A 25,682-nucleotide genomic window follows, 5' to 3' on the forward strand; every position below is an offset into this window, starting at 1 on the left:
CCTAATAAAACATTAGAGTAGTCCAGTTTTCTGGGGCTGAAGTAAGACTGTGACCAATCAACAATTTGAACTACATCTATAAAGACTGAATTCTGGCCCAGATTCTCTGGGTCTTTATTTCAGGTTTTCCTTAATTTAGGAGCGCTTATTAGGCGTTTCCTTAGACCCGGCTCCTAGCGTTGAGGTCACAGTAGAGTTAAGTAAGACAAGTGAAAACATTCTCACTTTTCCCAGCCCCTTAGTGCTAGAAAGCCTCGGACTTAACTAACTTTTAGTGAGGTGGAAGCACCGACCTTTTGGTGTCCTGAAGAGCCCTGCTACAGGCCAGTCGCAGAAAGGAATGCACAAAGGCTAACTTGTGTTTTCACATCATCTCTCCATTTCTTTTTTTAAAGAAAACCTTTGTTTGCAAAAAGTCTTTCTCTCTGGCTTTCCTGTGAAAGGCCACGAAGCACTGTGCAAGCGGAGTCCTCTTCACATAAATGCCCTTAGCAAGGTGCAGTTCACATCTCTGTTTTACATAATGAGAAAACAGACCCAGAGAGGTTATGTAACTCACTCGCGGTCACACAGCTAGTGTGTTAGGACAGGATCCAAATTCAGTACGGATATCCCAGAACTTTGGCCACTGTACTGTAGATTTCTTACCTCTAGTAAGAGATTTTGAGCTGAAAAAAGCCCCAAAGCACTTCTCCGGTATTTTTTCTCAATGCGATAAAAGGCAGGTGGGGGCTATGGTTTGAGTAGAGATGAAATGTGTTAGGACCAGCCTTGTGTGAAAACAGGAAGTTCCTCTCTAGAGGGTGGTTAAATCCAGATAATTACAGACAGAAGAGACCGAAGAGACCATGCAGCATAATATCCCTTTGTATTTTTGACCAGTGAAGAAGTTGCGGATTGGGGAAGGTAAAAGGCTTCCCTGGATCATGGTGCTGGATACTGGTGGGGCTGGGAGAGCGCCACGTCCTTTTCCGGTGCTCCCTGCCTGAAATTACAAGAATGGAAAGTCTGTGGCAGATGCTTTAAAAATCAAAGAAAGGGAGAATCACTGTGGGCTGAGCCATGATGGAAGGGGGGATAGTCCTGTGGCTGGAATAGTTCCTGAGGCGGGCACAGGGCACGATGTGACATCTGTTCTTGGATAGCCCTGGCTTTCCCACTTTCAAATAGCAGGTCTGGAACCCTGCGGGAGAGGTCACCCGCTTTACAATGTATTTGAATGTTCTCTATTTATTCCAAATATGCTGAAGGAGATGTCTCCTCTCTCTGCCTTCGCCAGGGAGAAGCCCTGACCGCGCCAGGGCCGAGCCGCGGCAAGTGCCTTCATTCCCTGCCCTGCAGCGCCCCCTCAGGCCACCGGGCGGTGACGCCAGTCTTAGCTCGCAGTGCAGGATGCCCGCGGGGGGACTGCCGAGCCATCCTAGGACTGGGACCCTCCCCTCCCAGAAGCACATGCCAGTGTTAAGATGTCCTAAGTCATTCATAGCTGGGGGAAGGCCAGCTGTATAAGACAGAAGAAAAAAAATAAGAAAAAATACCATAATCACCCCCCACAATGTAAAAAACGAAACTTTCCCCAGCAAGAAAACTAATGCGTTGTGATTCAGAAGAGCTCTCCTATGTGTTGGCCAGCGATGTGTTGAGCTGGAGGTGGGGGTGCAGAGGTGGGCAGAAGGAAATGGCATTTTGTCGTTGGGAATGCACGTCCGCGCTGAGAATGCTCTGAGACTCTGCTGAACTGGGCGTGAGGGAGTCAAGGCAGCTTGAAAACCCTGCCTGGCCACAGGTCAGGTGGACGGGGGGAGACCCCAAGCTGCCTCGTTCTGGTGCTGGCGGGGACATTCCTCAGGGGCCAGCTTTGAGGGCTGCTCTGCCGCAGGTGCTGTGAGCATCCCTCCAGGAGAGCCAGCCGCGCCCCCAGCGTTTTGTTGCGTTTGTGTTTTGGTTCAGCTACCTGCCGCTTCTCAGGGTCAGGGGCTCTGGCCAGTGCCTGACCCGGCGTAGTTCTGGAGCCTCTGAAACATCAGCCTGTCTGTGCTCGGGGGCACTCAGGCTCACGTGGCCCTGGGGATTCCAGACTGTTTGGGAAACGAAGCAGCCTCGGTACTCTTGGGACTTCCGGGGTAAGGTGTGGGTGAAGCATCTTTGTCTCCTCTTTATGCTGAGTCAGGCAGCCTCTTTTAGCACCTGTAGCTGACAGGAGGCAGAGGGACCCCCGAGTCAAAGAGCTGAAGCCTCAGCTGCACCTTCTGTGTCCTCCCCTAGGGCGCACGGACCTGACGCCGTGCTCATGGCCGAAGGCAACCCGCCCACGGAGCTGACGCAGTCGCAGATGCTGCACATAGCCCAGCAGATCGCTGCGGGCATGGTCTACCTGGCGTCCCAGCACTTCGTGCACCGCGACCTCGCCACCCGGAACTGCCTGGTCGGGGAGAACCTGCTGGTGAAAATCGGGGACTTTGGGATGTCCCGGGACGTGTACAGCACTGACTACTACAGGGTGAGTAGCTGCGCAGACAGGGAGCCCCCAGGGCCCTCCTTCCCTGGGGTTCCCCATTGTATTTGTTTGCTAGGGCCGCCATAGCAAAATATCGCACACTGGGTGACAGAAATTTATTTCTCACAGCTCTGGAGGCCGGACGTCCAAGATCAAGGTGTCAGCGGGTTTCGTTCCTTCTGAGGTCTCTCCCCGGGCTTGCAGTTGGTTGCCGTCTCACTGTGTCCTCACACAGCCTTGTTTTTCATGTGGGCCTGTACCCCTAATATCTCTCTGTATGAGTAAGAGGACATCAATCAGCCCGGATTAGGGCCGACCCCAATGGTCTCATTTTAACTTAATTGTCTATTTAAAGTCCTATCTCCAAATACAGTCACATTCTGAGGTTCTGGGGCTCAGGTCTTCAACACAGGAATTTGAGGAGACACAGTTCAGCCCATAACATCCATCTTGCTCTTTCCATGGCTCTCCGGAGTGGGGCATGACATCTCCAAGAGAAAAGTCCTCAGCAGGAGAATCCTCCCAGGGGGAACTGGAGGCTTGAGGGAATTCTTAGTGGGCATGAGGTTAAAGGATTTTGAGTTTTGGGTTTGATTCTGTGAAATTATTCCTGGAGCCTTTGATTGAGATTTGAACTAGAGAGAACTTATTCCCGTAAACAGTACAGTAGACTTGGGATTTCCCACGCAGAACCGTCTCGGCTGAAAGCAGGTTAGCCAGTGGCCTTCCTGGTGACTTGTGAGAGGATCTGTCCTGCCTGTTCCTGAATGGTCCCATCCCGCCGCCCCGCGGGCCCACCACTGAATCCGCGGAGGGGCAGAGTTATAGGCAGTAATTCAAATCCACTCGTTACCCCCTGGGTGTGCTACATTTGTTAACTGAGATCTTGGAACTTGGGTATGAGAGAAAGGGGACATTTCTGGAAACCTTGAAGTCATGGTATTTGGAGTGAAGATTTGGGGTGGTGTTCCACTACTTCGTACCCTCAATTTGATGTTCCTGTTTATTTTGTTTGATTTTCAAGAGGAGGAATAGGCAGGAAAGGAATAAACACGCTGGGTGTGTATAACCTAAGAGGATGAAACATAGAACTGGACTACCTTTCACAATCAGTGAATATAATGCCTTTGCTCTTCTTGTTTTTATTTATTTTTGAGGAGCACTTGGTCAGCTTGTTTCCTGTACCCCTTCCTGCAGCCTCACTCACCTCTAATGCCTCTGCCTTTTACTGCAGCCAACTGTGCTACAGTTACTTTAAGAAATTGTATCCATTGCCTTGCTGCACATTTCTTCTGTTGATTGTTTCGCAGTGTTTCTTCCTTTGTCACCTTGATAAGCATTGCTCACATTTTGTATGGCGAGAAAGAATAGAGCCCAAATTGAGAAGGATTCTCCTGGGTGTATTTGCAGGAAATGTGGGCACAGTCTTAACTTCAAGTGTTCAAAATGTAGCTTAAAAGCAATGACTAGTTTGTTCCAGATACCTCAAACATGGGGGAGATTTTACCTACCAACAGATGCATCTCCTCTGTTAGTTCTGCTTCCTTGATAGAAGGTGGGGGTGGGGTGTCTCCCTGTCTCAGGAGACAGAGAAACACGTGGGTGATTCCCTGAGGAAAAGCTTTGCTGATCTTGATGAGCATCTAAGGCAGGAGCATGCGGCCTAAGCAGCAACTTTCTCTCTAGCAGTAAGTTAATAAAGGTTTCAAAGTGCCTGGCAAAAAGTAAATGCTTAATGCTTTACCCTGATTATTATCCAAATCAACAAAGATACACTTTATCCCTAAAGTGGAACCCAACATCCTCCTCTACAGAAATTTCTAGAAAAATAATTCAGAGAAAAAATACTGAAAATCTCAACAGTAAATACATAAATCACCCAATTAAAAAATAGGCAACTATTCGAATAGACATTTCTCCAAAGAAGATATCTAAATGGTCGATAAGCACATGAAAAGATGCACATTAGTCATTAGGGAAATGCAAAGAAAATTCACATGAGATACCACTCCACACCCAACAAGATGGCTGTGATAAAAAGACATAATGGCAAGTATTGGGAGGATGCTGAGAAATTGAAACTCTCATACACTGCTGTTGGAAATGTAAAATGGTGCAACTGCTTTTGAAAACAGTTTTGTAATTCCTCAAAATGTGCAATATAGAGTCACCTTGTAACTCATCAGTTCCAGTCTTAGTCATATACCCAAGAGAATTGCAATTATATGTCCACACAAAAACTTGTACACAATGTTCATAGAAGCATTATTCATAATAACTAAAGAGCGGAAACAACTGTGTCCATCAACTAATTAATGAATAAACAAAATGTGGTAATCCCCACAATGGAGTATTATTCAGCAATATAAGAGAATGCAGTGCTGATTCATGCTGCAGCACAGGGTACACCTTAAAACATTACGCTAAGCGAAAGAAGCCAGACACAAAAGGTCACATTCTGCACTGTTCCGTTTATATGAAATGTCCAGAATAGGCAAATCCATAGAGACAAAACATACATTAGTGGTTGCCAGAGGCTGGGTGGAAGGGAAAATAGGAGTGTTCTAGAATTATATAGTGGTGATAGTTGCACAACACTGTGAATATACTGAAGAAAAAAACAACACTGATTTGTATACTTTAAAAGGTTCTATTATGGTATCTAAATTATATTTCAAAAAAAAAGAAAAAAAGTCTGAAAAGGAAAATACTAGCAAAATAGTTACCATCATTATGAATGAAAAAAGTTGATCTTGGTCCGTTACACATTATCAAAACACTGGCCTTTGCCATCTGCCATATTTTATTACCATTTGTTAAAAAGAAAATTCTCCACTTAGATGACAAGATCCTGAAGTCCTTCCCTGTGACATGGTTGGAGGAAATAATGACCCCCAGTTCCTTTATTTGTTCTTAGACATTAAGAAATGTGCTTCAGATGCCACATTAATTTCATCTCCCATGCCCACTCCCCATGGTCACTACTCAGTTGCAGTTGCAGGGTCCGTAGGTTTGTTTTCTGTCTGTTTTTCCCCCTCAGGATGAGGAAAGAGAACCAGCCTTGGAGTGGCTTCTGTTACAGGTGGGGATGGGCAAGATGGGCCAGGGAAGCAGGTGATGGGTGGAAGAACTGACAATTTGATAGCAGCCTAGGAAAGCAAAGAAATTACAATTCTATTTTGCATTCTCTAAAATTTCAAAATGGTTGCCCACCGTTGGGTTTCATGAAAGTATTTATTATCACAGAAGAGGTTCTTGGGATATGTGTACTTATTGACATAGCGTATCAATGGGGTCCACTCTGCTGAATTGTCAGATGGACAAGTGGAAGTTGTGGCTCTGTTTTGCAGAGCTCCAGTGCATCTTGCAGTGGCTGTGCCCCAGAGCTTGCTTGCTTTTACATCAGTTATCCAACTATTGGATTAGTTATAAGCTTAACCTTAAAGCCATCCCCACAGTGTCTCGGTGTCTATTCACTTTTTTTTTTTTTTTTTTTTTAAGAGACAGGGTGTCTCTCTGCTGCCCACGCAGGAGCATGGTGGCATGATCATAGTTCACTGTAGCCTCAGACTTCCGGGATCAAGCAATCCTCCTGTCTCAGTTTCCTGAGTAGCTAGGACTACAGACTAATTGTTAAAATTTTTTTGCAGAGACAGATTCTTGCTATGTTGCCCAGGATGATCCCCGAACTCCTAGACTCAAGCAATCCTCCTGCCTCAGCCTCCTGAAGTGCTAGATTACAGGCATGAGCCACTGCACCTGGCCATCTTCATCTTCTTTATCACCCTGGCTGGGGCAGGGTGTTCTTATGGTTCAGATTTCTCATTTGCCAGCACCTTACTTTTTTTTTTTCCATTACTTTCTTCCTATCCTCTCCAACAGCCTGCATCAGGGTCCAAGGTGAGGGGCTGGTCAGTGATGTGGGTTGTCCTCACCAGTGTTAAAAACTCTTTCTACGACTGTCCTGGAGGAGGGTTTTCTGTGATAGCCAAGGCGCTCTCATGTGGAAGGGTGGTGCCTGGAGTCGACCAGATCAAGGGGTAAAATGGCCCTTACCTTTAAGCAAGAACCAATCGCACTAGAAGTCTGAGCCGTGTGCTTACAGTGGCTTGTGAGCAGCCTTGCGGGGTGGCCGCGGCTCTGTGTCATCTGTGGCAGGAGGGGCGGGTGGCAGCTGTTCCTTCGTCACGGGGGAGCTGGCAGGACCAGGGATGGCTGCATCAAGGCTTCCACCCTGTTGCAGCTGAGCTAATTATACCTTCCCCGCGAAAGGAGAAATCGGAACACTACATTTGCATTGAAACCAGCCCGACATGGCGGGTCCAGAATTACTCTAGCATTTATGTTCTTTGAATTGTTTTAATTAGCAGCTCCGCAGTACCAGTCTCTTATTTTGTTTTTTTATTCCTTTCCTCCACTGACAAAACCTGACATTTAGGAAACATTTGAACCAGATTTCTGTCACACTCTGCCTGTTGGAGACTTAGGATCTCACTCTGCTTGGTCATTACTGTGCCACAGTGGATCCATTGACATTTTTTTAATGTGCACTTCGGTGGTTTTCACTGCTTGGTTCTAACATGTGCTTCAAATGAATGTGATCTGTTGGTGAGTGGAGAACCCCAGCATCTCAAATCCTGGCTTTTAAATCTTGTTCTCCCTCCAGATTCAGCTTTATGTTAGAGCTGTAGGAAGTCCTATCTTTTAATTCATCTTCTACTTAAGAAGATAAGGAAGCAGAATAGGCATTTAAGGAAGAAAATGAATATAACTTGGCTAAGCAAGGCCATGTTCAGAATCCTAAAGTGTTATAATGATGTCAGCAACAAATTCCAAGAAATCATCATTAGATGCTCACCGGTAGTGTATTAACTGCTGAGAGAGAGGAAGATGCATTGTACCGAAACCAGCTGATAGAGCAAGTAGCCAAATAAACCTATTTTAACTTCACACCTTTTACCTTACCCTGCTCACCCTGGAGGAAAAAGATCGATGAAGTAGAAAATAAAGTCCTGAGCCACAGAAGGGGGGAGAAGGGTTAGATAATTTGAGAACTAGACAAGCAGATAAGAAATAATCAACAATTTACTATCATGCCTTCATCTTTACAAAGAATTTGTTTGTTTTTAAGGAATATTTTAATGCAATGTGAATATTTCCAGATAGGTAGGTAGGTAGACAGGTAGATGGAGAGATAGGTAGACTGACTCATTCCGCAAATGTTTCTAGTGTCTTGTTATGCCATGTACCAATGCCATTGCCTCTATGAGGAGCAACAAAAGAGGGAATTTCAGTTCCACCTTCTCCCTGACTTCCTCCATGAGGAGTAACTGCTCAGTCCTTCATGCAAATAGGCATTACAGCATAGGGCATGTTGCATGAAGGAAGCCAGTTCATCTGCATGTCGCTCTCACTAATATGAAAGCAGATAGAGGGCCAGTATTACACAGCTTTGTAGCTGCACAAACTGGCACAATGCCTGGCTCATACTAGATGGTCAGTAAATGATTGTTGAATAGGACTCCTATCAGGAGAGGCCTTTTGGCCTTTGAGGTGTGTCGTTTTAGCTCTGTAGGTGAATACAGAAGATGTTCAAGTTTGTATCCAGGTCTAGCTCTGAGGTCAGGAGCACTGACTTCAGGAGGTAAATCTAAAGACATTGAGACCTCCTTATCCCTGACAATTTCTTTGTAGTAAAGAGCCCAGGGCTAAAACTTACTTCTACTTATTACTATAACAGGAAAACTTCCTCTGGTACACTATGTCTACAACCCTTGAAACAAGGTACAGTGTTCAATTCAAAGGCAACTCAATCCCTTCCTAAAAAAGGGATGTCCTCCATGTTATTAACTCCCATTTGTATCTAGCATTTCCTTATTTTCCAATCACCGTAATACTTACACAATGACTCTAACTTTCACATGAACAATTATAGACCTTTTGGTTTGGTCTCTTTTGATTAAAGTGGCCTCAGAAACATAAGTTGTTTACTTTATGAAATCATCGTCACTTCATGCCTCTTACAACACTTAGAGGGAGCACAGTTCAGAGGAACCTGTCCGCCAAGGAGAAATCAGAACACTGAGTTCAGACTAATGCTATATTAAACTAGATTTGCATAAATTGTTACAAGCTTCTAAATTGGTTTCATTTGTATTCAGGTGCACCTAAGAACATTTCACATATGTATTGGAGTTGCAACAGGGTGAGCGTGAGAGTCTTCTCATTCATTCATTCATTCATTCATTTATTCAGCACATATTTATAAAACAGCTACTATGTGCTAAATGCTATAATACTGTGGTCCCCAACCCCCAGGCCACAGACCAGTACCGGTCCGTGGCCTGTTAGGAACCAGGCCACACAGCAGGAGGTGAGCTGCGGGTGAGCAAGCAAAGTCTCATCTGTATTTGTAGCCGCTCCCCATCGCTGGCATCACCGCATAAGCTCCACCTCCTGTCAGACCAGCGGTGGCATTAGACTCTCATAGGAGCGTGAACCCTACTGTAAACTGCACATGTGAGGGATCTAGGTTGTGTGCTCCTTATGAGAATTTAACGCCTGATGATCCGAGGTGGAGCTGAGGCGGTGATGCTAGTGCTGGGGAACAGCTGTAAATACACGTTATCATTAGCAGAGAGGTTCAACTGCATAATAAATGTAATGTGCTTGAATCATCCTGAAGCCATCCCCACTCACCCCCTAAATCCATGGAAAAATTGTCTTCCATGAAACCGGTCCCTGGTGCCAAAAAGGTTGGGGACCACTACTATGGTAGACAAAAAGGCATCCAGATAAAAAAGACACATGGGCTCCACTTGGAGGAGTTCTTAGACATTTCAATGCAATGTGATAAATGCTGTAACAGAGATACACGCTAGGGACCCTGAAGAGAAAGCCTCCTGCCTACTTTGGGAAATCAGAGTAGAGGTCACAGAAACACAGCATTTGATCTGGTATTTGAGATATAGACCCCAGATTGTTCTATTGGCAAGAAGTCCCTGGGCCACGATGGGGAGGGAAGCGTAGAAAAAGTAAGATACAGAGATGGCAGCGTAAACATGACAGTGTGTGGCTGGGCAATGGCGACTTCTAAGGCTAACAAAGTACGCTTCTTAGGCTATCATCAGATTTCACAGGGGCATGTTTGCCATGCCAAAGACTTTGGACTTGATCCTTTTGACGGTGGGGAGCCACCAAGAGTTTTTACACCAGAAAATGACATATCAGGTTGCATTCTGCTATGTCACATGATCTATGAAAATAGGCCTGCCCAACAGATCCCAATATCTCTACCCCTGTACATGTTTGATCTGCCTACAGCAGGATCTCTCAAACTGGATACATGAGCTGCTGGAGAGTGTGCTTCAGTGAGAGAGGTCTGTGGTCATAAGATAAGCCATCATTTTCCTTGCTGCAAAACTCCTCGGAGCTTTGATATGTTATGCCCGTCTATGCTTTTGTGACCTTTTAACAGGGGCTGTAGAAAGTTGCAAAAGCCAGCATAGAAAAGCTGATCTGGAGATGCACCGTCCAGGTTCCCAGTTCTGTCCATCTCCTAACTAGTGAAGAATGTTAACAGTACATGGGTAATCCCCTTTGTGTTTGTTTTTGGGTTTTTTTTGTGTGTGGGTTTTTTTTTTTTTTCGGTGTTCTGGGTCTCTTATTCTTGAAATCACTAGCCCCTATGCTTTACATGTATGCTACAGACAGAAAATAAGTCTGCTTCTTCATAGGTGCACTGGGACTGAGGGTAGGGAAAGTCGGCATTGCCGATCGGCTTGGATGGGCCACAGGGACTTTGATGCCTCAAAGTCCCGAGAGGTCTCCCCTCCCCCATTTTTGAAGCAATCAGGCCTCAGCTTTCTCATGCTTGTGATATTACATGCTTTTACGTCACTCAGACCAGGGCTACTTTAAAAAGGAAGTGGGCAAGAAGGAGTTAGCTGAGTTATAGAGGAAAGTGCATTACATTTGGAGCCTGAAGACAAAGGTTCAAATCTCTGATTTTTCTTTTTTAAACTTATGATTATATCAGTTAGGAATGTGTTTAGCCCAAGGTAGCAATATGCTACTAACAGTGGCTAAGTGGATAGGGGATCGTCTTGTTCACGGGACAGGGAGTTCAGAGGTGGGCAGTTTCCGACTGGATGAGAGGCTTTCCAGTGTCAGAGCTGTGGATTGGCACTCGAGGTTTCCTTGCTCCCCCTCCTGGCTGCAAGGTGGCTGCAGCAACTCCAAATATCACAACTGCAGTTGCAGGAGGGAGGCAGGGCAGCTGCAGGAAGCAGATTGTCTCTCCCCACACACCTCTTTTTATCAGGACATAGATCTTTCCAGGAACTTCTCCTTTGCAAAGACTTCATACACCTCCTTGGCCAGTGGGTCAAGATGAAGGGCTGAGCTGACTTGCCAGAGATCAGTGGCCTGTTACCAAATCCCTGGACAAAACTGGGATTCTACAACAGGGAAAAAGGAAGGGGATGGCTTTGAGGCAAGCAAAAAAAAATTATCTGTAACACTGACCTCATGTACCATGATAACCTCTGTTTCTTTACTTGCAATGAGTTCCTGCCTTTAAAAGTTGAGAACAATAAATTGAAGTGACACATAATCATTGCTAAAATAATAAAAGTACTGGAAATTCTCTGTGGAAGATCTTTGTTCCTCTGTATGCCATGTTTCTTTTGCTCTGGCTGCTTTCGAGATTGTCTCTTTATTACTGGTCTTGGGAAATTTGATAATAATGGGCCTTGGTGTAGTTTTATTCATATTTCCTGTGCTTGAGTTCACTGGATTTTTTGGATTTGTGTGCTTATAGTTTTCATCAGTTTAGCTTTTGGGTTTTTTGGCCATTATTTGGTCAAATATTTCTTCTGTTTTTCTCATCAACTCCCTGGGGACTCCAATTTCACTTATATTAAGCTACTGGACACTGTCTTATGGCTCATTGAGCTGTTTTCTTGGTTTTGGACTCTCTTTTTTCTGTGTGTTTCATTTTGGTTAGTTTCTGGTGCTATGTCATCAAGTTCAAAAAGAAAAGTCTCCTGCAATGTCTAATTTTCCATTATTCCCATCTGCTATATTTTTTCATTTCATACTTTGTAGTTTTCAGGACTAGAAGTTCAATACGGGTCTTCTTCTCTTGTATCTTCCATATTTCTAGTTAACTTTTAAGCATATGGAATACAGTTATAATAAATATTTCAATGCATTTGTCTATAATTCTAACATTTGTGTCCATTCTGGATCAATTTCAGTTGATAGAGTTTTCTCCTCATTATGGATCATATTCTATGCTCCTTTGCATGCCCAGTAATTTTAAATTGGATGCCAGACATTGTGAATTTTACCTTGTTGGATGCTAAATATTCTTGTATTCCTATAAATATTTTTGAGCTTTGTTCTAGAATGCATTTATATTGCATGGGAAGAGTTTGATCCCTTCGTGTGTTGTAGTTAAGATTTACGGGGCAGGACAAGAGCAATGCTTACTTTAGGGCTTAATTCCCATTACTGAGGCAGCATCCTACTGTGTACTCTCCCTGATGCCCCATGAAGCAGGAGGTCTTCACTCTGCTTCATGGGCACCAGCACTATTCCTGGCCCTGTGTGAGCACTGAGCACTGTTTGATCCTTTGGGTAGTTGTTCCCTCAGCCATGGTCAGTGTCCTCATATGAACGCACTGATCAGCACTCAGCTCAATACGCAAGGGGCACCCTCTGCAGATCTCCTGTGTTCTTTCTGTATGCAGCTCTCTTTTCTCTGGTGTCCTATCCACCTCGATCTCCCCAGACTCTCTGCTCCATCTCCTCCACTTAGGGAGCTTGCTGGGCTCCACCTGGGTCCCCCCCCCCCCGCTGAATGTTTAGCTTGGATAATCACAGGACTCAACATCCTTTTTCTCATCTCTCAGATCATTTCCTTCATTGCCTGTTATCTCATGTTGTGAAGACAGTTGTTTCCTATATTAAGCCATTTTTTTGGTTTTTTCAGGTAAGAAGGTAGAGCTCCTCTCTGTCACTCCACCATGCCTAAAAGCAGAAGGTAGTTGCCATCTCTTGATGATGCACATGTCATTTCAAAAATCTATCAGGGAACCACTTATAAGCTGCAGTAAAGAAAACAAGTTCTCTCATCTCTTTAAAACAGCTACTTCCAGTGAAGGTTTTATTTTTTTTTTCCTTTTTAATTAAATAACCTACATTTACATAATACTTTTTCTACAATTAAAGTTTTCCTGCCTACACAAGATTATTACTTAAGCAGGAGAGTAGATTTTCTCCATCTCCAGTGAGTATTGAGCAAGAGGAAATTATCTTAGCCTACTTGTTACCTCTGAGAGCTTCCCTAAGCTCAAAATGTGAATTGGTTCAAGAAGGCTTTGGGAAAAAATGTGTGGGCAGAATATTAGTAATGCTCCACACCTTTCACATTCTCCCACAGTCTTTGCCCTATGGTCAGGGTTGGAACTCCTCGCATGGATGAAATGGCTGGATTAATCCAAGGTGGCATCGCGCATATAGTTCTTACCCATGTCTCTTCAATATGTAAATACTGAATAAGACATGTTCTGTTTCCTAAAGAAAATCACACATCTCCTAGGGAGAAAAGACATAAATGAATCACTCTGATATGCAGCAGTGTGATACATGTTGTGGAGAGTAGAGATAAATTGATTTGGGGGTAGATGTGGGATGAAATCTGGAAAGTTCTCTGGAAGAAATAAGATTTAACCTGGGCGTTAAAGGACAAATAGCAGGTAGGGGTGTTGTTACCCTCAAAGACTACGGCATGTGACTGAAGTTACAAACACGACTAGATGGTCTGATTACAACTACTTCCTGGGCAGGATGTGTAGGTTCTAATTTCGCACTCCCCATGCCTCGCAGAGTGCTGGGCACCTCCTAGGTTCTTACTGATCGTGACAATTACCTAAGGAGCTTCCAAGAAAGCTTCTATAATATTCTTCTTGTAAGTTTTCCAAAGTAAAGATGCTATGCAATGCAGTGGCTCTTCAGTATAGAATCACTCCTAAGTCCAAGCATGACTTGACTTCATCTCTCAACACTCTCCATATAACTCTCTTAAAATTCTGTCTCCAGGTTGGTATTTCAAATTTCTGCTTAGTCTATTTGTCTATGTATGAGAAACCATAAAACTACAAGAGATTGTTACAACAATCTAATTCAATATTGGATACCTATGAATACATTAAAAACAGCAGAATTTATCCCTCTGCAGAGTTGTAGTAGCTTCTTGTCGAACATTCCATTGGTGATTGTAAGAACTTGGTACAGGCACAGAGCCTGAGGAATTCTACTTACCAGATAAAACAAATCCTTCACTGGGCTCCACTAAGAGAATTATCAAATACAAAGTCGCTTGTGATATCCGACAGTGTGAAAGCTTCTCAAGTTCGTATTATCTTACCAGGTACCACCGACTTCCCCACTGTATAGGCGCCCAAGCTTCAGCACACATTGGAAATCCTCAGTGCTTCTTTCTAAATCTTGATTCCTGGGCCTTGTCTTAGATATACTGATTCAGCATCTCAGGGCAGGGGGATGAGAATTAGGAATTTATATTTTTAACAAGCTTTTTAGGTGAGTCTGATGTGCAGCCAAGTGCACGAACCGTGACCTGGGTCCAGCACAGGAAGATTTACAGAAAGTAGCTAAGGACATAGCATGGTGTCATCTATGCTAAGATTCAAATGGTAACTTTACAACCGCAGATCTTAGCTATCAGGCGTCAAAAAGAGAACAGGTGCTGTTAAAAATACTCTTGAACATGACCTTTTATTTTCCTGACAGATGATATTACCAAAATTAATGGACTTTTAGGACTTCTAATAGGAAAGAACCTTAGAATCTTGATCACTAGCATATAATCATATCTTACACTCTTTAACACTAGAGCCTAAATTCATTGAACCATGGCATTTCTGCATCAGCCCGGGATGTATTTATTTCTTGTGATCAGTGGTAAATGATGTTATTTGAGGATCTCCTCTCTCATCCTGGGATGGGCTCATTCTCTACATAAGTATTGTCAAAGACATCAGGAGGATGGAGAGAGGGACAGGACAAGTAGCAGTTGGAAGGGGATGACCTGTGCTCCTGGACGTGCCACGGCAGTAGCCGCAGTGCCTCCCGCAAGGAGCAGGGCTCCCCCGGCCAGCCCGGCAGTCTAGGCAGACCCCTGCTGGCCTGGTCTGTCACTGCACGGTTGTGTATCTGTGGGGGGCCCCATGCAGGAAAAGCAAGAAAAGGCTCATGAGGAGTCAAACAGCTTGTCAAGGTATCCTTGTGGGTGTCTGTATTGAAGTGTCACAGTATGAAGGCTTTTTATTAGCAGCTATTTTAGACTCCTAGCACCGAAATGGAACAGATTCTTCCTTACATGGCATTTCCAGGCTGGCTTCCTCCCTCACAGCCTTACGACAGCATCAGCCTTCTCATAAGGGGGTGGAGAACATGACGCTGGGCTCCTTTGACGGCAGAGCCCGGCTGTGTGGCCCACGCCCTCAGCCCTGGAGATAATTTGGTTCATTCACATGTTGCCGATGACAGGGATACAGCAGCGGAGGCTGGGGAGGGCTGGAGGCTCGTACCTCGCCTTTGCGTACAGCACAGACAGCTTCCTGGGTTTTGAAAGGGTGTGGAGGGGTTCATGCCCAATGTCAAGGGCGTGCAGGAACATTTACTCAAAGAAGCGACTGCAGGGTGAGTGATGTCCAATATCAGTATGCTTTCTTGCAGCTACTACAGGTGCTTAAATTCTTCCCAGCTCTCTTGGGGAAAATAGTGAATTTCTTTCTGGAAAACTCGTTAGACTTCATTGTAGGAAACAATTGTGACCTTAAAAGACTCCTGTTGATGTCTCGGTGGGTTAATGTTGGGTCTTGTAAGGAAGACTGACATATTTAGCCTCCTTTTATGTCTCAGCTTGGCATGTAACCTTCTCAACCATCTTTTAATAATGCAGATGAGGAAAATTATTTTCAGAGAGGTGAAGTCATTTTCCTGAGGTGCTATCACTTATCCCTGTGGCAGAGCTGGCGGCTGACCCCCTGTTCTCGAAGGAATAGAGCATGCTCTTCCCACCCTGGAACCTTCCCAACACCCTCGCCACAACTCGGGCTCCTCTCGTCTTCTCCCTGGGGGCGGGGGGCGGTTGGCGAGAGTCACCTGGTGTATGCTCAGAGCTCTGCCCTTTGTGGTGGTAAGAGGTCCATCTAGGACCATGGCCCATTGTGCAGAACAAAGTTCTAAAGCTGTGTTGGTTGAAGGAGGAAAAAAGATACTTTTTCAGAACCATCACCTTTCAGGTTGGGAAGGAGCTTCCTTCAGAAATAGTTAGTCCGTCCCTCTGTTCTAATGAGAGAATCTGGATCTTTCATCTGACCTGCTGGCTCTTCAGTTTTGGGTTATTTCCAAATCTGACTAATATGCCAAGGAACATGAGCTGGCTGACAGCAGACCTGGATCTATTCTCACCTTCACTATGTGTGCAGTGTGTGACTTGGAACAGCTCGTTTAACTTCTCTGAACCTTACTTTCCATCTTAGCAAAATAGTAAGAAGGTTATTAATACAGTGGTATTAATAATACCATATATATGATATTATATATGGTATTATTAATAATTATTTTATATATGGTATTATTAATACCATTTTTGCCGTTGGAGAACAGGGACAAGGCAAGAATCCTGTGCCATATACTTGGCTCCATCTTCCATGTTTGAAGAGTGCTGTCTTGGGTAAACATCCCTGAATCCAGGGATGGGTTCTAAGAGATGTGAGTGCTGTCTTAGATCTTTGTGGAATGGTCCCAAGGTGTTGCCGTTGGGGCATACACATCGGCCATCACAGTTTCCTTCTCTTCGTGTCTCCTGAATTTATGACTTACCTCCCACCAGTGTTTTTCAGCCACTCCTCATACACCGTGGGTCAATCCGCCCTGGCTAGAGTGGTGTTTATAAGATCTTCAGGAACATCAAAGGACCTCTCCAGATGCCTAACTGCCTGCTGACCTCTACTCTGTGTTTTTTCCATTATGTCCCTAAAAGTCACATTACCCACTACCACTTAAAATGCATTTTAATGCTTTGTGTGATTTCTTCCTTTGTCTCTTTGTGATTGGTCCAGAACTATTGCTCACTTACCTTTTGTCAGCTGTTCTGAGTCATAGCTATTTGCCTGAGCATGAAACACTTGTCATAAAGGGAAACAATTGTGACATAAACCACACATGTTGCAGGACAATCTTAATGTGAACAGAGCAAGACAGAACTCTGCTCTTTAGCAGTCTGGGGAAGCCTAGGGACTCCTGCCCCAAATAACATTTTAAATGCATAAAATAAAATATATAGGGTTACAAAGGAATACAGTTGCATTGCATAAAGTTATAAAATGCTAAAAATGTGGTATAATAACACATGTGTTTTTGTTAAAACATTAAATAATGAAATCTGGTGGCAGGTCTAATAACTACTATAATTTCGAAGTGATGAACGTAAGTGATGTTTTTGATATCTGTAACAACAACAATAATGTGACATGAAAATATCTGATTTCTACGGGTGACAACTTCACAGATTCTGCTGATCCTACTGCGGTTTGTTGCCTACGTTAATAATTGAAAGAAATGCTAAATTTTTGTTAGAAGTTGCTGAAAATTAGATGTAATTCAAGTTTACAGAAATCCTATGAATTCTATCCATGGATCCCTTTAAGGTCTGTGCATTCCAGATAAAGAAGCCCTATTTTCGAGCATTGCAAAATAGTGCACGAATGCTCTTTAGGCAGGTACAGTACCACAAAGCTCTGTTGACTAAGCAGATTCTAAAACATCGTAAGCGTGGAGGTGGGGGAAGGAGAGTAGTATAAAGAACAGAGACTGTGGAGCCAGACTTCCTCAGTTCAAATTCCAGCTCCACCTCTTATGATTTATGTGACCTTGAACAAGTTATTTAACCTGTCAAGACTCTATTTCTTCAACTTTTAAATGGCGATAATGATAGTATCTTCCAAAGAGACATTATAAGGATTAAGCGCACTTTAAACAGTGCCTACCTTATAGCGGGAACTGTATGTGTCAGCTGTTGTTATTGTAATCACATATGAACATAGAAAGAGAGTATTTCAGAAATAAATAGCATTAGCGTGAGTCAGCACTGGTCAGGGATGTGTTAAGAGGGCATGCACACGCTGTGTTTGATGAGCTGTGAGTTCAGCCCACATTTCTCCACCTCTCAAAGATATTGGAAGGGACTTTGCCAAGAGCCTTGCTGAAAGCAGAATACTCCATGTTCAAGGCAATCCCCCATCCTATCCAGCAAGTTCACCTACTCTTGGATGATCATTTGTCAGCTTCACCCTGATGGTCCCATACTGGCTCCTGGTCATCACTACTTCTTTTTCTAAGTGCTCTCACATCATCTTTAAATAGTTTGTGTTAAAACTTTGTTTATCCTGGAACAAAGGACAAGTTTAGAGATCAGTTGTTTCTGGAATCCTACTTCTTCACTCTCTTTTGAAAATTATGTCCACCTTTGTTCATCTCCTTCATCATCTTCCTTTATTCCTTTTCCCTGTTCCTGCTGAGTGCCAAACTTACACTGTGCAGGAGTGTAGGCTGGGACATTATTTAGCTATGCTTGGAGACATAAAAAAGAAATATTGAGCTTTCCATTTAAAAAACAATTTAGCCATATTTGTTCCATATTTTCTAGATTTCAAGTCATCTTTGATAGAAAGGAGAGAATCAAAATAGGAATTATGTAGCTAATTCACTCAACAAATATTTTTGCGCACTAGTACCTTACATGCTGGGCACCAGTGGGAAGAAAGTGAGCAAAAATAGACACATCTGAGCCTCCTGGAGATGACAATCCAGCCGGAGAGCCAGACATTTATCAAATTATCCCATAAATGTATGTCAAACAAGAGCTATGATAAGTGGCATGCAGCAAACATCCTGAGGCCCATACAAACCTATAACAAGGGAATTGGACCTGGTATAAGAGCTCCAGGAAGACCGAGGAAGGTGTCTTTGAGCTTCGTCCTGCAGGTTGAGTTAACTAGGCCATGATATGAAGAAAGTCCCATCTAATCAGAGGAATCAAAGGGTAGGAAGTTCCCACGGCAGGAGAAGCAGAGCATGGAGAAAGAAATGAAAGGTAGCCAGTGTGCCGGATGGACACAAGTATGAGGTGCAAAACCCAGTTGGAGAAACAGAAAAAATTTTGCCAGCCATGGTGAGGATTTTTCATGATTATGAAGACAATGGGTGCCACTAAACTTTAAGAAAGATGTGGGGTTGTGCATCTCTGGGGGCCAGAGTGGCTGTGAGCAGATGGACTAAGGGGCTCTTGCAGAAGCTCAAGAGAAAAACAATGGTACAGTGGACAAAGATGATTGCAGTGGAGACAGAGCAAAGTGAAGACATTTATAAGCTATTAAGGAGGCAAAATTGCAGGGCCTGGAAGCAGATTGGGTATGGAAAGGGCAAAGCAGAGAAAGATGTCAGGGATGTGAAATAGATTTCTGATCAGTGTAACTGGACAGTCAATATCATTCCATGACCTGGTTTTTGAATGAGGTAGGAGGAGACCAAGAATTCAGTTGGGTACATGTTAAGTTTTAAGTCATTTACATTTCAGAGACACCTCTAACAAGCATGAAAACATTCTCAGTAGGGTGACCAAGAAGTCTGGAACCATGGTACAGGTGGGAGAGTTGAAGGAATTGGGGACATTGGGATGAGAGAAAGGAAGTCCTAGATGTGAACACATTAGCTGTCTTCTGCTACGTAGATGAGGACAGTAGTTCCAGAGGCAAGAACTGGACTGTTGCATAGAAGTTTCATGAAGTAGATTTGACACAATGTAAACAGGAACTACCCAAGAATGAGAGCTGTGACATGGGCTACCTTGCCAAGAGATGAATTCCTTGTCACTGGTGTCACTGGAGGGAAGTATCCAAGAGTAGGTTTTCCATCTTTTATAATGCCGTAGAAAGGGCTCAGTATTTTATAAATTGTGTTCCATGGAACCTAGCAAGTTTGTGAAGGGGCTTCAGTGATTGGTTCTGTAAAGAGGTGATTTCAATTTCATCTCTTTGTGTGTATGACCACCATTAATATAACTACTAGAATTAAGTGCATTGTAAGCAATAAAAACTGATGGAAACCAACATGCTCAGATGTGTTGTATATAAAATTTTAACACACTGGGCAAGAGCAAGACTTTAATGTGTTTTCAGGATTTAGCTTTATAATGCATAAATATTACCAATTTGAAATTTTAGAAATAAATTCATACTAACATGATGTATTTTTATTTTCATTATTTTGGGGGATTCTGTTTTCAGTTGTATATGATTTAGAGAGCATTTAAAGACCCTTATGACTCAAAGATTCCATGAGTTTTATTCTGAAAATTAAAACCAGCTACCATATTCTCATTTCCATAAGTTTGTTTCAGCCCAAACAAAAAGGTTATGGCCAGATCTAGGTCCTCTGTGCACAGGGAAACATTTATGAAACACTCTGCTTCCAGAATCAGCTATGGTTCCAACTCACCCTACTCGCTCCAATAAGCCCTGGTTCCATGCTCTCCTCGCTTCTTTCAAACTTGCCAAACTTCATCTGAGCTTTCAAAGGCATTGATTATATGTGCATGGACTCCTCTAAACAGGCTGATGCTTGGTATCTCATTATATTTATGACATAAGTATTGAAACAGCTTAAGGACTATGCCCAACAGTTTCTCCATGTCTCGGAGAAGAGAATGCCCAAATGTTCACAGCTTTGAAGCACAACTGACTGTGAATAATGAAGTGGCAGTAGTTAAGAGAAAAAGGGGGAAATGGTAAGCAGATCAGAGAAACCCAGAGAACATTTGATTCAACTTTTTACCAGATGACTGCTTCACTATTCTCCAGGCTCTCAGAGAAACTCACCAACTTTGCTGCAGAGAGAACATTCACCCAAGGACACATTTGGACATAACAGTCTTTTCTAGTTGTTTATTCAGTGCTAGAATACCCAGCATGTCCTCAAATACTCCCTCTGAAATGAACGAGAGAACAGGAATATGGCGGTCAATTTCCTCCCCATGCTTTATATCCGTATTCCTCATTTCCAAAAGCGAAGACCTCAAAACCCTTTCAAATGAGAAACAAAGTTGTCCTGCTAACAAATGTAATGCTCCCATCACTGATGAGATCAACTACCTATGGCTACACGACCCCAAAGTGTGCTAAATGTGCATTCAGTGCCACCCATGCAATCTGCCTGTGGTCTGAGCAAGTGTGAGCTTCCCTGGGCCTCAATTGTGAAATGAGGACAGTGTTTGTCTGGGTCAGATGACTTCTAAAGTCCTTTTAGCTCTCAAATTCTAAGCTCAATTCTCAGTTCCACTGAATTAAATCAAAATATTTTCTTCCCAGGGAAGACTTTGGATCAATTCTTAGAGAGTTTATAAAACTAGCAAAAACAAAACAAAAAAAAATCCAAAGCTGCAGTGGTGTTCTTCTGCAGAAGTTAAAGTTTCGCTTAGTGGTATTTTTTAAAAATTTGTTTCTTTGTCCTCTGTTTATTAGCAACCCCCATGAATCATTCAGATTTTTTCTGTATGCATTTTATCTCCTGGCCTTAAGAAGATTAGGTGGTATTATCTTCCTCCATCTTTCCTCTCCTAGAGCAATATCCCTGTAATAGTCAAAGAAGTTTATGTATTTATTAGCCACATGGAGACTTCCATGAGTTTTTTGTTCCAGGTGTATGTGTGCATGGAAATACATAAGATGACAAGGCCTAAAAAGGTATCTGAAATCTGATATCTTCTTAACGCCAGACATATCTGCCATCATGTTGTAGATCAATATTACCTGTGTATAGTTAGAGCCTTTTCTCATGACAAATATCCTAGATGATAAGGTGGTGAGTGAACCAATGCAAACACAATCATGAGATGGTCTTCATTGAATAATATACCCACAGGTGCATGCCTTGTGCTACTGGGCAGTGTTCAAAGTTAAGTTTAACATTGTCAACCATTGTCAATGCAGTTTGTAAAGATCTCGGTTTTATAGATGGTAATTTAGAGCTGTAGAAGTTTAAAGGTCTTGCCCAATTTGGAGTCAGATAGCCCAAGAGTTTTCTATACCTTTTTAAGGCATCAAAGAGGAAGGACTCCAAACTTATTACTGTCCACGCCTCACTTAGAAGAGAACCACCCTTTTTTCTTCCAGTAGTGAGATTGAAGAGATAGAGGGTGAGATATTTGGGGGCAGAGTTCTCTAGTTTAGAATAGCGACTTTCCCAAATACCAACCCAGTTAGTTTCTCAAATGATGTGGAAAACAAGTCCGTCTTTCTTCCTTCAGCTCCCGTTTTTTGTAGGTCTCCTGAGAACTTCGAAGTGGAGCTTTATGTCTTCTCCCCTTTCGATGTCCCTCCTGGCTTCAGCTTTCCACAAAGCAGGCTCCAGGAACTCACCAGCAGTTTGGGAGTTAAGGGGAGCAGGGCCTGGCCATCCCCTGGGTGTGGCACATTTCCAGGACAGAAAGTTGCAAAAGGCAAGAACAGTGTGGGAAAGAAATGCCCACTTGAATGAGATCAGGATGTTCTGAGCCCTGTCCTGGTGCCACTCGGGGCTGCAGCTTGGCAGTGCCAGGAGACACTCATTGCCCTCCCGGCTCTGGGAGCACCTTGGAAGGCGGCACCCTCCCCCGAGGGAGCACACACAAGCTGCTATGCAAAGAACAGCCCCCCAGGGGGAGTTCTCAGGGGAAGGAAGGTCCCTTTGAGGAGTGGTCAGCAAGACATTCTCACCCCAGGATTCTTGAGAAGTGGAGCTTTTTTTTCTTCTTTCCCAAAATGCAAATAGCCTCTGTCCTTGGAATAAGGAGGATAGGTTGCTAGGCAATCACTTCTAAACAAGCACTCCCCCTGCCCCTTTTTCCTGACCCCAAGAACAATGGAGACTTTTCAGTGAATTGGAACCAAGATGGAGAAAATACATGACAAAAACAAAAAAGGAATCAGAAATTATAGAAGATCTGATTTCATAGAGCATTGGAAAAAAACTGTGATATTAATAGGTTTTGCTCTAGGCAGACTGAAGAGGGAATCTCATTTTTACCACCACATTGGTGTTGTCACCCCAAGCCAAGTGGTGCAGGCAATGCCACAGCCACTGTGCATGCTGATCCATTTCGTAATGATCTGGGTGACCCTGAGGATGTGACGTTATTACCAGTTAAGTAAGAGTTCATGGGTCCCAGTCTATCAGTGCAATGATATTTGGCATTATTATATTTTTAAAGTAATCTTTTTAGCAATCCTCCTGTTCTGTTAGATGCAGTCAGGGTCTTGGTAGGAAGTATGTGGCATGCTGAAATTGTGTACTGGAAACATTTGAATAAAAGGACTGTTGACAAAGGTGTTGCTACATTTTAGGGAAAACACAAATAATGGTATAGGAGGCTATCTGAGGGGACAAGGGGAGGGAGTGGTTACCTGAACCCAGGAAGAGTAGCTACCCAGAGGGGGCTGCCTGACAAGAGCTGTACCTTTGGGTAGAAGGATTCAGCCAGCCTGTGGTGGCTCCACACCCCAATCCTGTCCTCAGAACCGAGTGACAGCCAAAGGCAAGGGGACAGACCCAAATGTATCAGTCAGCCAGGGCTGCCATAACAGAATACCATAGACTTGGTGGCTTAAATAACAGAAACTTATTTTCTTATGGTTCTGGGGGCTAGAAGGCCGAGATCAGGGTGCCAGCCTTGTTGGGTTTCTGGTAAGGGCTCTCTTCCTGGCTTGCAGTTGGCCACCTTCTTGCTGTGTCCTCAAGAGGCAGAGCGAGAGCTCTGACATCTCTTCCTCTTTCATAAGGACACCAGTCCTATGGGATCAGAGCTCTACCTGATGGCCTTATTTAATCTTAATCACCTCTTTAAAGGCTTTATCTCTGATACAGTCATAGAGGGAGTTAGGGCTTTAAAATATGAATTTGGCAGGGGCATAATTCAGTCCATGGCACCAAGTAACAATTTGAAGTAGACACTCTGAAACACTGCAACGTCATAGGCCTAAGAGAGTCAGAATATCTCCCTGGGAAATATTCTGCAAGATTTTAATTTATATACATTTATGCAAGGCCTGATGTTATCCTTACTTCTTAGCATAGCCAACTAAAACATTGCGAGATTAGGTGACGACTTGTCCAGAGAATGGCTATGAAGGACAGGTGCTGGCCGATCTGCTTTATTTGACAAAGGTCTAAAGGCCACTGATTCCAAAAGAACTACGCTCATGACTAGAGAACTCTGTTAGCAATCAGCAAGGTTTCTTTGGCTTTTGTCCATTTTAAATGTTTTCAGGGTGGAAGCAATGTTATGAAAACATTTTTGAAATTTTAAGAGGAAAATTAAATCATTCTAAATGATTGCATATTTATTATTTGTACACACTATTCTCTTCTGGTTTTTTTGTGTTTATGTAGATAGAAATATATAGATACATATATGTGTATGCACACATATGTATATGTATGTATTAATATATCCAGTCGATTCTTATTATTCACAGTAGTTATGTTCTATAATGTCACTGCAAACACTGAATTAGCGAATACTGAATCACTGCTCCTAGGGGAAATATGGGGTTAGAGTCTGTATACCCTGGTAGAAACATTTTTGTCAACTGATCAGTACATAACCTTGTTTTATGTGTGGTTCTGTTTAAATACATCTTATTTAATATATATTTTTGATTTATTAATATTGAACTCAGGGCCAACAGCCTGAACATAACTCATGCCTGAAGGAAGCTTATCTAACACACTCATTTTCCCCATAAGGCACATCACAGCCTCCTTGCACTTAGGGACACTAGATAGCACTTCAGCACTATGTTTGGGGACCATTTTAAACAGCAACATTACCAAGAAAAAGTACAAAAAAGTACACTAAATATGTGATACTAAATAGGCCACAAAAAGAATGCTTATTCATGGTATGAGAGCAGAAACGAGAGGGCAGTGTGCCCCTGTCTGACCTTCACTGGAGATGTACCAGTCAGACGACTCGAATTTTTTGCTGCTCTGTGTATGGCTGTGAATGGCTGTGAAAGCACCAAGAGTGTTGATTTTGGTGTTACAGATAAACTTTAAGGATTAGGCAAATTTGCCAATGCAGAATTCATGAATAATGAAGATCTATTGCATATACAGCGTATATACACACATGCACACACATTATAGAGTTGTATAGGCATACTTCATTTTATTGTGTTTTTCCTTATTGTGCTTCACAGATATTATGTATTTTTTACAAACTGAAAGCTTATGAAAACCCTGCATTGAGCAAGTCTATCTGCATCATTTTTCCAAGGGCATGTTCTTCTCACTTTGCGTCTCTCTGTCACATTTTGGTAATTCTCATAATATTTCAAACTTTTTCAATATTATTATATCTGTTTTGGTGATCTGTGATCAGTGATTTTTGATGTTACTATTATAGTTGTTTTGGGATACCAGGAAGCAGGCCCGTACAAGATGACAAACTTAACAGTAAATGTTGCGTGTGTTCTGACTGCTCCACTGACAGGCTACTGCCTTGTCTCTCTCCCTCGCCTCGAGCTGCCCTATTCCCTGAGACACACCAGTATCGAAATTAAGCCAGTTAATAATGCTACAGTGGCCCAGTGGCCTCTACGTGTTCAAGTGAAAGGAAGAGTTCCAAGTATCTCACCTTAGATGGAAAGCTAGAAATGATTAAGCTTAATAAGGAAGGCATGCCGAAAGCTAGGCCTCTCATGCCAAGCAGTTAGCTAAGCTGCGAATGCGAAAGAAAAGTTCTTGAAGGAAATTAAAAGTGCTACACCAGTGAACACATGAATGATAAGAAAGTGAAACAGGCTTATTGCTGATATGGAGAAAGTTTTAGTGTTCTGGATAGAAGATGAAACCAGCCAAAACATTCCCTTCAGCCAAAGGCTAATCCAGACAAAAGGCCCTAACTCTTTTCAATTCTGTGAAGGCTGAGAGAGGTGAAGAAGCTGCAGAAGAAAAGTTTGAAGCTAGCAGAGGTTGGTTCATGAAGTTTAAGGAAGGAAGCCAACTCCATAATATGAAAGTGCAAGGAAAAGCAGCAAGTGCTGATGTAGAA

At 43.1% G+C, this 25,682-nt stretch overlaps 1 protein-coding gene across 1 annotated transcript in view; it reads left to right on the forward strand.

Moving 5' to 3' along the window:
• Nucleotides 1-25,682, forward strand: part of NTRK2 (neurotrophic tyrosine kinase, receptor, type 2) — a 353,532-nt gene that overhangs the window by 277,875 nt on the left and 49,975 nt on the right. Inside the window, exon 19 of the mRNA XM_012640056.1 lies at nucleotides 2,266-2,500. Coding sequence (XP_012495510.1) covers nucleotides 2,266-2,500 — 235 coding nt within the window. The remainder of the gene's footprint in view (nucleotides 1-2,265; nucleotides 2,501-25,682) is intronic.

This window comes from Propithecus coquereli, unplaced genomic scaffold (assembly GCF_000956105.1).
Source record: "Propithecus coquereli isolate 6110/MARCELLA unplaced genomic scaffold, Pcoq_1.0 Scaffold147, whole genome shotgun sequence".
In the NCBI taxonomy this organism is placed as follows: Eukaryota; Metazoa; Chordata; class Mammalia; order Primates; family Indriidae; genus Propithecus; species Propithecus coquereli.